The sequence below is a fragment of the Neophocaena asiaeorientalis genome, unplaced genomic scaffold (assembly GCF_003031525.2).
Source record: "Neophocaena asiaeorientalis asiaeorientalis breed wild unplaced genomic scaffold, Neophocaena_asiaeorientalis_V1.1 scaffold143, whole genome shotgun sequence".
Taxonomy (NCBI): domain Eukaryota; kingdom Metazoa; phylum Chordata; class Mammalia; order Artiodactyla; family Phocoenidae; genus Neophocaena; species Neophocaena asiaeorientalis.
In genome coordinates, this window is record NW_020175536.1 from 3706291 (window position 1) to 3723319 (window position 17029).

Consider the following 17029-nt stretch of genomic DNA (forward strand, 5'->3'; position numbering starts at 1 on the left):
ATAGGGAGGGTGGGAGGGAGATGCAAGGGGGTATACGTACATGGGGATATATGTATAGCTGATTCACTTTGTTATAAAGCAGAAACTAACACACCATTGTAAAGCAATTATACTCCAATAAAGATGTTAAGAAAAAATACAGCATTGTTTCCCATTAAAAAAATAAAATAAAATAAATAGTATATATTTTGGCTGGCTTCCTAATGAGAGTTTGACTGCTATTCAGTAATCATTTGAATCCTGGGCCTTCACTGGAGTCCAGAATGTTGTTAGAACAAAGGTATGTAGGGAACTATTTATGACAGAGAGAAAGTACCTAGAATAGTTTCCAGGTTGCACAAGAGGCATACATGCAGTGTGTTTATTTATTTATTTTTAATTGTAGTTTTACTTTAGCTATGACATATTTACAAAGGTATTTCAAGATGGAACATGTTTTAATGTCATACATTTGTTTCAAGCTGGAGACATGACTACAAACAAGATATACGGTTGTTCAGCATTTATTTCATTAACCTATTTTATAGTTGATTATGTAATTTTGTTTCCTTCAAATATGCTTCTTTTTTTTGTAACAGTTTAATGTGGAGTAGAAACTTAAACAGCTTAATATAAGAGAATCAAGGCTAAAAATTATGGTAGCTTAGTTCCTCTTTCAAAGACAATATAATGTCTAGAAAATAGGATGGTATTTTTCTCCACTTGGAATAATATTTAGACTAAATCCTGAAAACAAATTTATAAATAAATTTGACAAGTACTTTTAATGTCAACTATAAAATGTAGGTGGGGAAACAATCTCAGAATTCGTCCCTACTCTTACTCACGAAAGTATTTAAAGAAAGTCTTAAGGGCGAAGGTGAGAGTGCATGCATGTCAAGTTGAGATGTTCCTGTCCGCAGGGAATTAAGAACATGGTGAAGGAGCAGTGGGCAAGGCTGTGGAGGGAGTGCTTTTGGTATTCACAACTAAATCCTGAGCGAGTTATACTGTCCCTGCAGTAGCTTTAATTAATCCTTCCCTTTTTCTGCATCCCCTTCTCACCTCTTGCCTTATCCCTAATTGCTGTGGCTCCCCAGTTAGAACGGAACTAGTCGCAAGCCTTGATTAAAAAGGGACTATCAGATCATAGTTTCTATTCAAGAAAGCCTAGCTAGACACCTGCTTTTTTATTTTGAAGAGGAGAGCCTTGTATCCTAAGAAACAAAAATCTGGAAAAAACAGGAAAGCAAGTCAAGATACTCTCCTTTAGAGAACTTGTAACACCTTCTCATTGTGTATATATGCCTTCTGTGGCCTATAGTCTTATTTCTTTATGGTCTTCAGCTGGGACAGTTAAATAAAATACTAGCCATGGCTGAGGGATACTGGAGAGGAGATGCTTGTCTGTTATAGTGATAATCTTCCAAAATGAGAAGTTTGGACTAGAACAGTCATGGGGTTATATCTAATGTTCCTTTCTTGAAATGCTATGTATGAGTCTCTTCTCCCCGCAACCCACCCGTGCTTCAGGCAATAGGCCTAGCAATTTAGAGAATATACAGTGTACTCTTTGTTGGCTGGGCATGAAATCCAATGACTGTCACAAGAGCCTAGGGAACTCATAGCTGCTAGCTATGGGAAGCTGTAAAGGGCTTTTGATGCCACATTGACTTAAAGTCTCAGAGTTCATACGGGGTATTTCTACAAGAAAAGATTGAATTAGAAAGCAGCCCCAGAATAAAGCAAGTATGGATTAGAGAGGCTCCAAGTTATTATTATTTATTACCCTCAATCTTAGTGAGGCATCATTTTTTAAAACTAGTTACGAATACTATTGTTCAATATATTGCATTTAGCTTTTGAAGTAAAGGATGTATTTTAAGGATGATAATGAAGTAAATTCACAATTCTGAGCTAGGACATTAGCACCTTGAGGGCAGGAGCCCTGCATCTTCTGGGTTTGTGATGCATCTCCACAATCTAGCGCATTACTCAGCATTTAAGAGGCACTTAGTAAACGTTTGTTAAATAGTATTCTAGGCATAAAAGCATTTCTCTTGTTACTACTAGTCTTAGTTGAATGATGTTTTAGCGGAGGTTTTCCAAGATTTCCACTAAAGTAACCCAAGTAGCAGACACACTTCCACTAACAGATATCAAGGATATTAGGTTTTCATATAGACAAACACTGAGAAGCAGTTAGGTGACTTCTGCTGCCTCACACGTGGCATTCTTCGTGAAGCACACAATGGATAGGGGAGATTCAACCAAAAATAGGAAAGAAGCATATAAGAACAGGGAAGGTATGGGGTAGGTATTTTAATGTATTTAGTATTTTGAACTGGGACTTCATTTTCCCCCCAAAACAGAACAGACCTTCAGTCTGAGCTCATGCTTGCAGCATATAGGAGCTAGGATGCTGAGTATTCTGGGAAATATGAACTGGGACTTCATTTTCCCCCCAAAACAGAACAAACCTTCAGTCTGAGCTCATGCTTGCAGCATATAGGAGCTAGGACGCTGAGTATTCTGGGAAGTAAAACTCACAAATAGTGGCAGGTAATCAAGCTACACTACACCTTAACTGACCCTACCACACAATCAGGGAGCTGAACTCTGAGGAGTTTGTCCCCTGAGATGAAAATATTTAGGCAAGAATGGACTCACCAAGAGGCACAGTAAACAAAGAAGTAGAGCAGTAAACTTAGGGAAACTGGAAAAAGAAGGTTTGTATATTCTGGACCATTCCCTCTGTCCTCTCCCTCAGTAATTCTTCATGATCTTCCAATATTAAAGTTGCCTATATCTAGGAATCCTGGCCCAAACGGCTTCTGCCTCTCCTTTCCTCTGTCATTTTCTTCCTCACAGTGAATATTATTACATTTAAAATGTAGGGCGTCTATCAAATTCATTTTTCATCTAACAGATATTTATTGTATGTGTTTTTTGTACTAGGAAGTGTTCCCAGGCACTAGTGATAACAGCAGTGAACAGATAAAAAAATCTCTCCCTCGTAGTGCTCACATTCTAGTGAACATGCTACAGGATTGTAGCTAGTTCTCACAAAGACTTCTTGACAGATCTTAACCCTCGAGATTCTTGACAGTCATGAAAGGTCCAAGAGGGAAAGTGACTTATTAGATTCTTTCCAAGAGTCGCTTCTGTATTCAACCTTGAGAGAAAGAGAATCAGTCAGCCACCTATTTCCCAGGTTAGCTTTAAAAAAATTAAGATATTCTTATCTATGAATTTTGTTTAGGTATTGATTTCTTAGCCGATGTGGGGAAAAGAATAGAAACATTGCAATTTTTGAAATTCTCTGTTTTCAAAACTTACGCTTTCACTGGATTATTGAGTTGTTTTCTCCCCCATAATCTGATTCTGTATATTGACTGCAAAATAATTATTTAAAAAATATATTTCTGCTCTTTACTAAGATACTACATTTCTTTGCTACCAGTATAACAGACTTTGTTTTCAAGCAAGAGTCATTTTATTTTTGAAGTATTTTTATTTGTGATAATGATTAGACGTAGTTTCTAAGAATCACCTATCCATACCCATTTTTGATCATTAATATTAATTTAATTAACATTTAATAAGTATCTATCCCCTGCCAAGTGCATGGGGGGTTATACAGAGAAGAATAAAACATAGCCTCTAACTTTCAAGAACTATGGCACTGAGTTTTGTTTTGTTTTGTTTTTAAGACTTGTTTTCTTTCTTTTTCTTTCTTTTTTTCTTTCTTTCTTTCTTTTTCTTTCTTTCTTTCTTTCCTCCCTCCCTCCCTCTCTCCCTATCTCTCTCTCTCTTCCTTTCTTCCTTTCTTCCTTTCTTTCTTCCTTTCTTCCTTCCTTCCTTCCTTCCTTCCTTCCTTCCTTCCTTCCTTCCTTCCTTCCTTCCTTCCTTTCTTTCCTTCTTTCTTTCTTTTCTTTCTTTCTCTCTCTCTCTCTCTCTCTCTCTCTCTCTTTCTCTCTTTCTCTCTTTCTCTCTTCACTCCACAGCATGTGCGATCTTAGTTCTCCAACCAGGGATCAAACCTACACCCGCTGCATTGGAAGGCAGTGTTAACCACTGGACCGCCAGGGAAGTCCCTGGCACTGAGTTTTAAAATACCCTTTAACGTGTACCATATGTTATTTAAAAGTTGTTTTATGTTCTTATATATCATCAAAACAAATTCCTATCACTTTAAGCAAGTTTTTTTATCCTTTTGAGAGACAGTTTACTGGGTAGATTCTTCTTTCAACTCTTCATTTCTAAAACTTAGTACCTATGGACAATTACCATAGATACATGCTTAAAACCAAAATGAGAACAAAGGTTGATAAGATATAGAAAAGTTGAGTAGAGAAAAATAGTACGTGAACATGTAGATATCAAACATAGAAATTAGTGGGTTTTTAAAACAAAAAATAAGTAAAAGTGGAAGAGTTGATTTTAAAAGACTGTAGCGCTTCTCTTAAACACTCATTTCTATATTACTCTTTGGTGGATGATTAGCAAATATACCAGCTTCTAAAAGACCCAAACCATTTTATTTCCCATTTCTACTCTGTGTAACACGAAGTGATAGTAATTACATATAGTTAATATTACTGAATGGTATTAATAATAACCAGATTCTTAACCCATACAATTTGTTTTATATAAATAGAAAAGTAATTATACTTATAAATATAATGATATATTTTTAGATATATTGGTAATCATATTTTTAAAACATGTAAGTTAAAATATAATTAGAAAAAAAGGAATGTTGTAATAATAAACTGATAAGGATATTCGTTTAATTCTCCACAATTACATATCAGAGTATATGAAGCAATCTTTTGGTTATTTTGTACATTTCAATGGCTTGACCATTTGTGTTTAAGCATCAAGCTGAGAAATATACCTTGAATCATTTTAAAATTAACATAGTATTGTTGCTGGCCCTAAGGCATTCCTTCTTGCCTTAATTACACTGTTTGTAGTATTTTCAAATCTATTTCTCTCTCTTTTTTTTTTTACAATTTTTTCACTTTGTATTTTGGGGACTTCATTTTTTTTTTAACATCTTTATTGGAGTATAATTGCTTTACAACGTTGTGTTAGTTTCTGCTGTATAACAAAGTGAATCAGCTATATGTATACATATATCCCCATATCCCCTCCCTCAAATCTATTTCTACTCAGCTTTCTTCCTTCCTCCTTCACTTGTATGATGAATACATTATAGAAGGAGACTTACCGAATTCCTTCTTGCTTGACGACAGTTTAGGAAACTGTTTATAATCTTGACATCTAAGTGATACCATGCAGGATTTGTCTTTCTCTGGCTTATCTCACTTAGCATAACGCCTGCCAGGTTCATGCATGTTGTTGTCTTAATCTAACTTTCTTTTTAATGACTCAAATAAACAGAGAATAGATTGGTGGTTGCCAGGGGCTGGTGGATGGGGAAGAAGAGGAGAGTTTAGTAAAAGGGTACAAATTTTCGGTTAAAAGATGGATAAGGTCTGAGGATCTAGTGTATAACATGGTGACTGTGGTTGATATGTGTTATGTAATTGAAATTGCCAAGAGAGCAGAATCAAAGTGTTATCGCCAGAACGGAAAAAAAAGGCAAATATGTGAGGTGATGGATATGTTTGTTAATTAACTCAGTTGTGGGAATTCTTTCACAATGTTTACATATATCAAATCAGAATCAAAGTGTTATCGCCAGAACGGAAAAAAAAGGCAAATATGTGAGGTGATGGATATGTTTGTTAATTAACTCAGTTGTGGGAATTCTTTCACAATGTTTACATATATCAAATCATCACCTCGTGGACTTCAAATGTATTGTAATTGTATTGGTCAGTCGTACCTCAATAAAGCTGGAAATAAAAGAATGACTAAGTTTTGAAATTTTTTAACAGGTTATATCAATCAGTGAAAATTCTCTATTCCTTCGGCATCTTTGTGACATATTCAATTCAGTTCTATGTTCCAGCAGAGATAATTATCCCTGTGATCACATCCAAATTTCATGCTAAATGGAAGCAAATCTGTGAATTTGCAGTAAGGTCCTTCTTGGTTACTATTACTTGTAAGTATCACTGCATATTTATAGCATAATGATTTTTATTGTTGAATTTCTTATAATGAAGCTACTTAAAAGTAGCTTTTATATATATTTTTATATATAAAAATATTTTTTATATTTTTAAAAATATATATAAAATTTTTAAAAATATTTTTAAAACAATTTTGTTCACCTAGCTGGGATACATTTTGGTTTAAAATTCTGTTATTCTATATCTATAGAAGAAAAACACAAACTAGCTCCTATCACACTTAAAACAACTAATCAAATTATTATTTTGGAAATGACCTCACTCGTGATTGAAATATAAGTATATTTAAATCACATGCGTAAACGACCCCTTATATTGTTGATACACATTTTACTCTGGTTTTCTAGTTTTCCTCAACTTTTTGTATCTGTTAACTTTTGTATATTTAACATTTTAACTCTCCATGTCTACCTATACGAATGGGTTTTTTTCTGTTTTGGTCTTTAATAATTTCAGTGGCTTATTTTACTTATTATTTGAAGGAGTGTGTATAATCTCTTATTAAAGTTTCACATTGTAGAATGCCTCCACAAGGTAGAATTAAGGATGGAGGCTCGTGGAGAGGGAGCTTGAGTTTGGGGTAGTGGAAAGAGTATGAGTTTTACAGTCACACTGGACTGACGGTTCAAACTCAGGCCTCCCACTTACTTGCTGGTGTCTTTAGGTAAGTTACAAACCACCTTTGAGTCCTGCTTTCCTCAACTGTGAAATGAAGATAAGACATTTAAAAATATTAACAAAGTAGTTAGAAATTATTGTTTTATTGTCACCACTTTTACGATAATCTCAAATAGAAAGATGACTGCAACACTGAACTAACGGGATTGCTTAGAATGATACCAGGGACCAGATTACTGGGGATTTTGGGGAACAAGCAGCTTTGGAAATTCTATAGAAGATGTGAATAACCATCTTGGCCCACTTAAGGTTAGAGAACGTTAGAACTAGAAATTCTGGGCAACTCTGTCGATTACATTGAGCAGCTTGGGGTGGAGCTTATGCCTACATTTAAAGAACTGGGTGTATTACATTGTGTTCAAAGAAAAAGCAAAACTGGGAAAATTAGATAAAACTTATTTTTCAAAGTAATCACTTAAATGAAATAAGTAAACTAAGAAGGGAAATCACATTGAGGAATGACGTCAATAAGCCCATACTTTGACGACTAATGAAACATTCAGGAGGAAAAAGTTATTTTAAAACATTTTGGAATGTTTTTTATACATTGCTTTTATTGACATTTTGACAACTACTAAATACAAAGACTTATTTCAGTCAAAGTCCTTTTATCAGTAGATGTAAGACAGTTCTATTCTGATAGTATGTCTCCTTTTAGAGTTAGTTACTGAATTTTAATAACTTCATCCGTTTCTGCACATGGGCTGCTGTCGTTATGTTGAGCTGCCTGTCTGCTGAGGTACAGACCATACTGCACATCTGTTACCAGGGTTTATTCCTAGAAGCCAGGGCTTTTCCTCAGGAGCTGAGTTCATGTCACAGAGGATTGCAGCTTTTTCTTTGCTGCTTCTTTCTTTTAGTTAAAAGTGGGTAAACCTACTTAATCATATATGAGGGTTATATTTACAGCATACTTTGAACAGAGAGAACACAAAGTGTGCCATATTCTGTCCTACTTCACTGAAACACATCACTGGACACTGAGCTTCATTTACATCTTTGGCCCATCCTTCCAAATTAAAGTAAAAGCCAAGTGATATTCATGACGCGACTGTTTTGAATCTGTTCTCCAAAGCACTTGATAAGATTCTGGGTCAGGCTCTTTATTGATGAATGCGTGGAGAGCTGATGGGACCTTGTCATATCTGTAGAGCAGGCAGTGCAGCACTAGCAATGAGAGTGGAGGCTCAGCTGGGTTTGCATGTTTCAGCATTCCATAATCCCTTCCAAGTACTGAATCCACGTTTACAGGATGGGTCTTCAAAGTAGTGGGCTCAGCAGCTTGGGTTATACTGGTTATGTCCAAGTCTCCATTTAGTATTTGAATCACCGTTTCACAGTATCTTCTTGGTGGAACTCAAAAGCTTGAAAGGATGGGTCAGACTCTTCCTGCATGTTCCCTGTAGGCACTTACCTGCTAGATAGGCATTGCACAGGTGAGGGAGAAGAGTGGATAGAAACTGGCCAGAGGCCACCTTGGACTACAATAAATGCCTTTTATTTTAAAAGCAGACCTGTAGAAAAAGCTGTTAAATTTTGATTTGATATGAGTATTTTGATTCCCTGTTTGAATTGAACCTGCAAAATATGTTAAATACTGCTTATTTCTGTTATTGTCCAATTCATTGATCCTTCTACTATTTCTGATTTGAAAAGCCCTTGGATTTGAGAGTATGCTTTCTACTTTTAGTCAACTATGATGACATAAAGCATAAATCTTTGGTAGTTTGTAGAATACTAAGAAGACATACTAAAATCCTTCATTTAAGTTAGTTGTCACTGCAGATGAGAAAAAGTACCATTCTGTACCCTAATATTCTATCTTAAGAGTCAGTAGGTATATGGAGAGGACCATTCACTCTTTGTGTAATTAAAATTTATGTGCTAGAGTGTTTCTCACAGTTTTGTTGTTGATGTTACAATATCAAGCATTTTATTTTATTTTCTGATGTATCTGCTTTCACCATTTAGATGCAAAAAAATGGACCTAAATAGGCTTTTTTTTTCATGTTAGAGGAAACTTTGTACCTTAAGGATACATTCTTTTTCTCTATAATATAGTTTTGGGAAATACTGGATAAGCTTAATTAGTACTTAATAGATATATTCATAACAACTGTCTGTAAATGACATGGGGCAACCTATTTATAGTAATCCTCTAGCAAATATTTGTAATGAATAAACTATCCTTATCCCAGGCTTTCCTTTGACTTACTGTTTTTGTGATTTTTGAGTTCTTCTGTGTTGGATTTGCCTAAAGTGTATATATTTCTCTTCCTTGTCTGACTAATAACATTATCAAATAACGTTTCAAGCCATTTTTTACTTGCAAATATCTATTGGTTATATAACATTTAAAGAATGACTTTAATCAATACATTTCATGATTTACACGTGTTTGATAGGGCTTCCCTGGTGGCGCAGTGGTTGAGAGTCTGCCTGCCGATGCAGGGGACACGGGTTCGTGCCCCGGTCTGGGAGGATCTCACATGCCGCAGAGTGGCTAGGCCTGTGAGCCATGGCCGCTGAGCCTGCGCGTCCGGAGCCTGTGCTCCGCAACGGGAGAGGCCACAACAGTGAGAGGCCCGTGTACCGCAAAAAAAAAAAAAAAAAAATTAAAAGTGTTTGATAAGTGGAATTTTAGTCTGAATGCATAAATTCTAAAATAGTGTTCCTCCGAATGGTTTTCCAACATTTCACTTGATTTACTAGTAACATACTGGATTATCGGAAAACACTAATGATGAAAAATAGATTCCATTCTTCAGATGGCAAGGTTGTAGTCATGTTTGTATGGTTGTCCTTTTAAATACTGCCACCTACTATAAGTAGGTGAAGCATGTTTCCACAAAATGGATATAGTCAATGAATTTTAAAAGGTTCTAATTGTGTTTGAGAGTTATACTTTATAGTTCCCTTGAGAGAAATGTTAAAAGGATGTAGCACGCATCCATTAAACGGGTCCACTTTAATAAAGTATTTCTAGTTTAGAGTTCCAACTTCTTCAAATTCAGTTGTTTTACTTAGGAAGGTTTCTTGTACTTCAGCCTTGTAGGTGTGCAGCTAGATTTATGATTTCAAAATAATTTTTAGGGTTTTAGCTTTCGTAATAATTTAAATAAAAAGTGGTAAATAATTGTGGTTCTAAGAAATGTGGTGTTTCCAAATTAATCCCACATCCTCCTGAAAAACATCGAGGGCCACAAAGAGAATAGGGGAGGGGAGAAAACCATAAACTGAAAATTAAGAAGCAAAGAAGCCAGTAGACTGCAAACTCAAGACTTAATTACAAAGAGCATGAATTAAATTGTATATATACCACAGAAAGTTCAGTAAGAGACAAAGACAGAGAAAAAAGAAAAGCAAAAGGAGGTAAACTTAGAAATAAAAGAGGGATAACAAAGATTAGAGAGAAAACTGATACCTTTTGAAGGCAAGTAAAGAAAGCCAACACATACATAATTAGAGTCCTCACAGCTGGAACTGTGGTTACATAGTCACCTTTGGTGGCAGTGGTGATATAGTTGTCACAGCTTTCATGTGAGCAAACTCAGCTGTTATTTCTGATGGCAGCTCCAACCCTCAACAGATCATTCAATGAACCATCTAAGGACAATTTGGAGAAAGAATATGAGTCTTTTTAAAACAACTTATTTAATTAATTTATTTATTTTTGGCTGCGTTGGATCTTCGTTGCTGTGCGCGGGCTTTCTCTAGTTGCGGCGAGTAGGGGCTACTCTTCGTTGCAGTGCGTGGGCTTCTCATTGCGGTGGTTTCTCTTGTTGTGGAGCACAGGCTCTAGGCACGTGGGCTTCAGAAGTTGTGGCACGCGGGCTTCAGTAGTTGTGGCACGCGGGCTCTAGAGCACAGGGTCAGTAGTTGTGGCGCACGGGCTTAGTTGCTCCGCGGCATGTGGGATCTTCCCGGACCAGGGCTGGAACCCATGTCCCCTGCATTGGCAAGCGGATTCTTAACCACTGAGCCACCAGGGAAGTCCTGAATATAAGTCTTGATTTTTGCAAACCTTCTGTCGGTATTTGGTAAGATAAAGATAAAGATCAAGAAAGTTCCAGATCAAAACTCGCAGAAGACTTGTTGGTAGCTTGGACTAAAATCCTGTTGACAATAATGGTACATTATTTTTTTTTAACTTTTCATTTTGAAATCACTTAGAAAAGTTGTAAAAGAAAGTAGAATTACCATAAGCCCTTTACTCAATTTCCTCTAATGTTATCAGCTTACATACCACAGTATAGTTAAGGAAATTAACATTAATACACTGCTGTTAACTAATCAACCTTATTTTGATTTTGCCAGTTTTCCCACTGATACGCTTTTTCTGATCAAGGAGCCAATCCAAGGTCCCACGTGAATTTAGTTGTCACGTCTACTTAGTCTCCTCCAGTTTTGACAGTTATCTTTTTTTAATCTTTCTTTATTTACCTTGATGTCTTTGAAGTGTCAGTAATTTTGCAGAATTTCCTTCAGTGTAGATTTATGTGATGCTTTCTTATGATTAGGTTGAAGTTAAGCGTTTTTAACAAGAGTGCCACAGGTGATGCTTTGCACTTCTCAGTACATCACATCGTGGCATCAATATTTCTTATTACTGGTGATGTTAACGTTGATCACTTGGTTAAGGTGGTATCTGTCAGATGTCTCCACTGTAAAGGTACTCTTTTTCCCTTTATAGTTGATAAATATCTTGTAGAGAGATATCCTGTTCTCATACAGTTTTTGCCCACTAATTTTAGCATCCTTCAGCGACTTTTCCTGCAACAGTTATTACCGTGGTGTTTGCTTAATAATGATTTTCTATTTCCATTGTTTCTTCTATTTTGGTTAATTGGAATTCTAATGTAAGGAATAGCTATCTCTTCTCTCTCATTTATTTAATGATTTATTTATATCACACCACCCCAGGTTTTGTGCTTTATAGAATGAGCTATATGGCAGAGTAATGAAAATACATTCTTCACCCAGTAAAGAAAATACATTCTTCATAGCAAAAATTAAAAGTCGTTTATGTAAGAAACTCTGTTGATAAGTCAAAGTCTGAGAAATATCACTCACTGTTTTGGTTTCTTTCTTTGTTTTCTTTTTTAGCTCAGAACAGAATGTGACAGAGTCTCCCACAAGCAATAGTTTAGTAGTGCCTACTTGCATCAGTTAATTTTAATGTAGTGAATGTATCTACAGTTAGTATTCATATAAGTATTAAATATTTACATAAGAAAAATTTGTATTTTCAATTTTCTAGGTGCTGGAGCGATTCTGATTCCTCGTTTAGACATTGTGATTTCCTTCGTTGGAGCTGTGAGCAGCAGCACATTGGCCTTGATCCTACCGCCTCTGGTTGAAATTCTTACATTTTCTAAGGAGCACTACAGTATATGGATGATCCTGAAAAATATTTCTATCGCGTTCACTGGAGTTGTTGGTTTCTTGTTAGGTGCATATGTGACTGTTGAAGAAATTATTTATCCTACTGTCAAAGTTTCCGCTGGCACTCCACAAAGTTCCTCTTTAAATTTGAATTCGACATGCATTACATCTGGTTTGAAATAGTAAAAGCAGAATTATGAGTCTCAAGTCTGAAAATGATGAAAATAAGAACATTGGAACACATTGCCATACACTTAAAAACCGTTTTCTTTCGGCACAACATTGATATTTTGGCAATAAATTACAATTCTTTACCAATACTGATAAACTACGACAGATTTGTGGTTTTATGTATTAGCAGCAATTTCAAAAATTTTAGTTCTGAAAATTGAAAAAATTAAAATGTTAAAAAAATTAAAGAATGAAAATGCTTGTTATTCTTCTCTCAATCAAATACTTTAACCAGGATTCTCTCTTTTACCTCCATGCTACTCTATTGCCACCCAGTTGAGGAGAGAACAGGGTTTCAACAATAAGAGAATAAAAGAAGTATAGGTGAGTAAAATCTGACCATCCCAATGAATTTTAAAGTATACTTTGTATATAATGTAGAAATATCTCCATTATGTTTTTATTAGAGAGCCAAATACTTATGTTTTCCCTGTGGAAGTTTAGAAAACTCTCATTAGCCATAATGTAAGAATCAGAAAATCCCCCAAACCAGAATTCTTTTTACACTATTCTTTAATGGTAGCTGATCTTCATATTGAAAACCAAAAGGCACTGTGCAAGATTCTGACTTAGTGTTTCAACCAAATTTGAGACACTTTAAAAGTTATCCAATACATATTCCCTTGTTTTTTTTTACCTGAGGAAATGAATAGCCAGGATGGTTAAGTAACTTGATCAAGACCACTCAGCCTTGAGATGAAGAGAACCTGATCTTTTGATTCCCAGTCCAGGATTTTTTATCTTTCACTTCACATCCTAGAAAAAGAATCAATTATGTTGTTTGACTTCAGTATTAAGTCTGTTTAATTATATTTCAGTATTTTGTAAGTCATGACCTTTGACAAGTATATGTGACCTGAGCAGAAAGTCAGGGAACTCTAAAAAGCCTGCACTATGGCCATGCAAGCCTCAACATGGGAAAGAAGCAATGCTTTTTAAACAGAATAGAAATGCCTTGCTGGTTTAACTGCTGGATGGTAGAAGGTGCCCAGCTGTCCTGTGTGTGGATTCAGCTCTCCTTATTGTTTCTTTCTTTCTAGGTTTGTAGGCACTATCTTTCCTAATGGCAAAAAATAGAGATCTGACACAATACAGGACTTGTGTACTCTTTTCGGCCTCATGGCTTTCCTTATCATAGCCTTCCACTGATCTGAATGGGCAGAATAAGAGAAAGATTCAGGCCTAGGAAAAAATCAAGACAATAATAAACTCTCTGCTAGATACTGAGACACTCCAGGCTTCTTCCAGAGAAATACCTTTTATTCCTCCATATTCTTCAAGCCCAGTTATTAACCAAAACAAAGAATCTCAGTGGGCATGGAGTATGAAAATGGTTAAGTTTAAAACTAAGAATCTTGATTTTTTTTTTAATTCATACTTTAAAACTCATCGAACTTTTTAGTCAGGTTGGTGATACTCTAATTTGTAATACTGTAAGATATCACCAAGATCACAGTAGTGTATATATTCTATATTTTTATATGTAAATGTTAGCTCAAGTATTTTTTTGCTTACATCATTGAGTCATCAAGTATAATCCAAAGATATATCAGAAGCTTTATTTTGGTACAAATTCTTAAGAATCAAAACTTTTTAAAAAACATTTGCATTGAGAATCACCAATAATTGTGACACTTTTATGTCAAATCTGTTATGTTGAACCTTTAGTCACGGGAGAATGCGGAAGAAGTTATAGGCAAAGTAATTGTCATTGAAACTAATGTTATATAATCTTGAATCTAAGAGTAAATTAGGTGTTTTTTAACGTATAACTTGGTATAATATGACTTGAAAACTATTATTTAATAGAAAGCACTATTTGGTTTTTGTCAGCTGTCTTCAGATAGTATTTCTAGTCTATGTGTGATATTTTATTTTTATACTTTCGCCTTTGTTTATTTTCCTTATGGAATTTATCACATTTAATGAAATTTCAAATAGCTGGTGATAGTAATATATAAATTTTTAATTCAATGAACAAATGTTGAGTACATTATCAACCAGGCTTCCTTAAGCAATGAGTGCTGACTCGACATACAGTACTCAATTCACTAAATTATCAGTACTTTAAATACAAGAGAAAAGTTGAAATGCAGAAAGGAAGAGGGGCTAAGAAGGGAGAGAGCAGTTTTAATTCTTAACAAGAAATACTATTTAGATGTATAAACGCACTCTTACTTACGGATTTTTAATGATGTGTTTTATTTGCAAAAAATCAAGCAGTATTTTTCCTCTGAAAATTTAGTTTTAATGAGTCATAACATTTTCTAAGATGATTGGAGAAGATATTTTGATTAAACCAGCTGTTGATTTTACTTTGGGACCTGGAAAAATGAGAGTGATTGCACCTGTCAAATTTTGTATCCAGTATCTTTGGTCCATTACATTATTGCTTAAATGACTTCAGCATTTCATCTGCCACCACGGTAAAGCACCCTCTTCTCTGAAAGCTAATCAGGTGCCTACTAGCCTTTTCTACTAGTGGAGTGGTGGGGGGAAAGGAAAGCTTTATTCACCTCTGATGACCTCTGAGCTAAGTCAGTCATCACTGTTTCCTTACAGCCAAAAGGGTTTCACCAGTTTCAGAGTCAACTTGTCAAAACAGTGGCTTTCAGACCTTTTTTATTTTTTATCAGAGTATTTTCTTGTCCCGCCATGGCCAGATTTCTTCACAACTGAAGTAAGACCTAGTTTTTTCTTAGTTAAAGACAAATTTGTATGGTGTTACCAAATGAAAAAAAGCACTGTGTTAGCAAGTGCTACATTATGTTTTAATTCTGTCCTCTCTGGATTCTCCTCTATTAAAACAATTTCTGCCTTTTGCCTATGTAATGCAATTAACATTTTTGTAAGCATTTTATGCAACGTGCATGTTGTAAATATCCTAACGTGGGGTGATTTCATTCACTGTTTTCATAGTAGTTACAGAAAAGCTCTCTAACTGTAAAGTACTATACAAATATTAATTGACGTCCTACATTAGTGCCATGTCCAGCTGTGGACATGCTTGCTTACTGTAGCTTCCCCGTGGCATCTTCTGGGACTGACATGCCAGAGATGGCAGTACAGCAGCTTAGTACTGCATTTGTTTACTGAAAGTATGTACCCACTCCTTTCTTCATTTGAAAGGGAGAGGATACATAATAGAGCTAATGGAAATAACAAATAAAATTATGTAAGTGATACCAGTGGCTCAATGAATATGTTCTGCTGAGAAAATAATTTGGTAAAAATATAGACCATTGATACTATAAAATGAGTTTTTAAAAAATGAGTCTTTTAATCTTTTTGGCTCAACTAGCTCCCCTTCATAAGAAAATTTGAGAGACTTTGATCTAAAAGTCATAACAAGATACTTCTTAATACTAAATGGCTGACTGTAATAGTTAACACTTCGGCAGTATGATTAACCATAATTAATCTTATTTATGCCACTAGTGCTCACTAGGATAAACACCTTTCTGAAAGTGGTTGGTTTTGACCTAGGGGATAAGAAAACATGCTTTAGAAATGCTGTTTATTGCCCTATGAAAAAATGAAGTGACAAATCACTCTCATTCTTAAAATTTTATATCAAGGTTACCTAGTTCTTATGTATACACATACACACACTCCAGTAGTCTGTGGAGTTAGATACTAATACTAATTTTCCATTTAAATCGGATCCAGGAAGGTGATGTGTTGAAAGATTACTCTGAAGATTATTCCATTAGTTTTCTTGATGAGAAATAGGAAAATATGTGCTTATACCGTGAATAAATGAAGCTATGGATTTTGGTTTTTCAAAATGATGTTTGTTTGAGTGAAAACTAAATATCAGTGCACTTGAGTTAATTCTCTTTTAACTTATTTTTCTTTATAATATGAAAAAATGTCTTAAAGTACTGTAACTTCTGAATTTTCAATAAAATATTATTTTGCTTGCAAATACCTTTTTAAATAAATTTTTCTTTTATAAGGTTAAATGACATTGAAAAAGGTCATAAGCTGGAAAGGGCACTAGTATATTCTCATAATAACAATTTAATAAGTCTTTGCGGTTAATTCCTTGTCATGTGACCCTCAATCTTGGAAGCTGATATTATGCACCTCTGGGATTTAAGAGCAGAAGTTGACTAAAAATGAAATGTCGTACTCAAAACCATGACCAGAACTTCCTTCAGAGTGAATGCAGGGAGGGCAGTCTGCAGATGCCTCACCCATGAGGTCGTTTACCACTCTCTTAAGGTCAAGAATATGTACCAGTCCCACTAATACATTTTGCTTGCATTATGCCAACCCCAAATCAGAGACCATAAAGGTATTTATACTTTTACATAAATAATTCTGCTCTTTGAACTTAATAAAAAGACATACTATAGTTCATCAGAAGAGAAAGACCCTATACCTAAAGGTGCATTGGCAACATTATGTTTAATAGTGAAAAACTGAAAACAACCTAAATGTTCAACAATAAGCAAATCATAAATTCTGATATCTTAGCCTAGCATACAATGGGGATCATATTAATTATACTAATGTTATAATGAAGATTAGTAATTTGGTAAAGAATAAATACAATTAATTTTTAACTGCAGCTGTGTAAAAATATGCTTTTGGACCAAGAAAGGAGGATCGGCAGAAAGTGGAACCATAATGCTAGGAGAAAG

General features: G+C 35.0%; 1 protein-coding gene across 3 annotated transcripts in view; it reads left to right on the forward strand.

Annotated features, from left to right (window-relative positions):
* SLC36A4 (solute carrier family 36 member 4) overlaps positions 1-16295 on the forward strand; it is a 36093-nt gene extending 19798 nt beyond the window's left edge. For all 3 annotated transcript variants that reach the window (XM_024731269.1, XM_024731271.1, XM_024731272.1), the window contains 2 exons: positions 5889-6058; positions 12025-16295. In XM_024731269.1, the coding sequence (XP_024587037.1) occupies positions 5889-6058; positions 12025-12332 (478 nt within the window). In that variant the 3' untranslated portion in view covers positions 12333-16295. The remainder of the gene's footprint in view (positions 1-5888; positions 6059-12024) is intronic.
* The last annotated feature ends 734 nt before the right edge of the window (positions 16296-17029 follow it).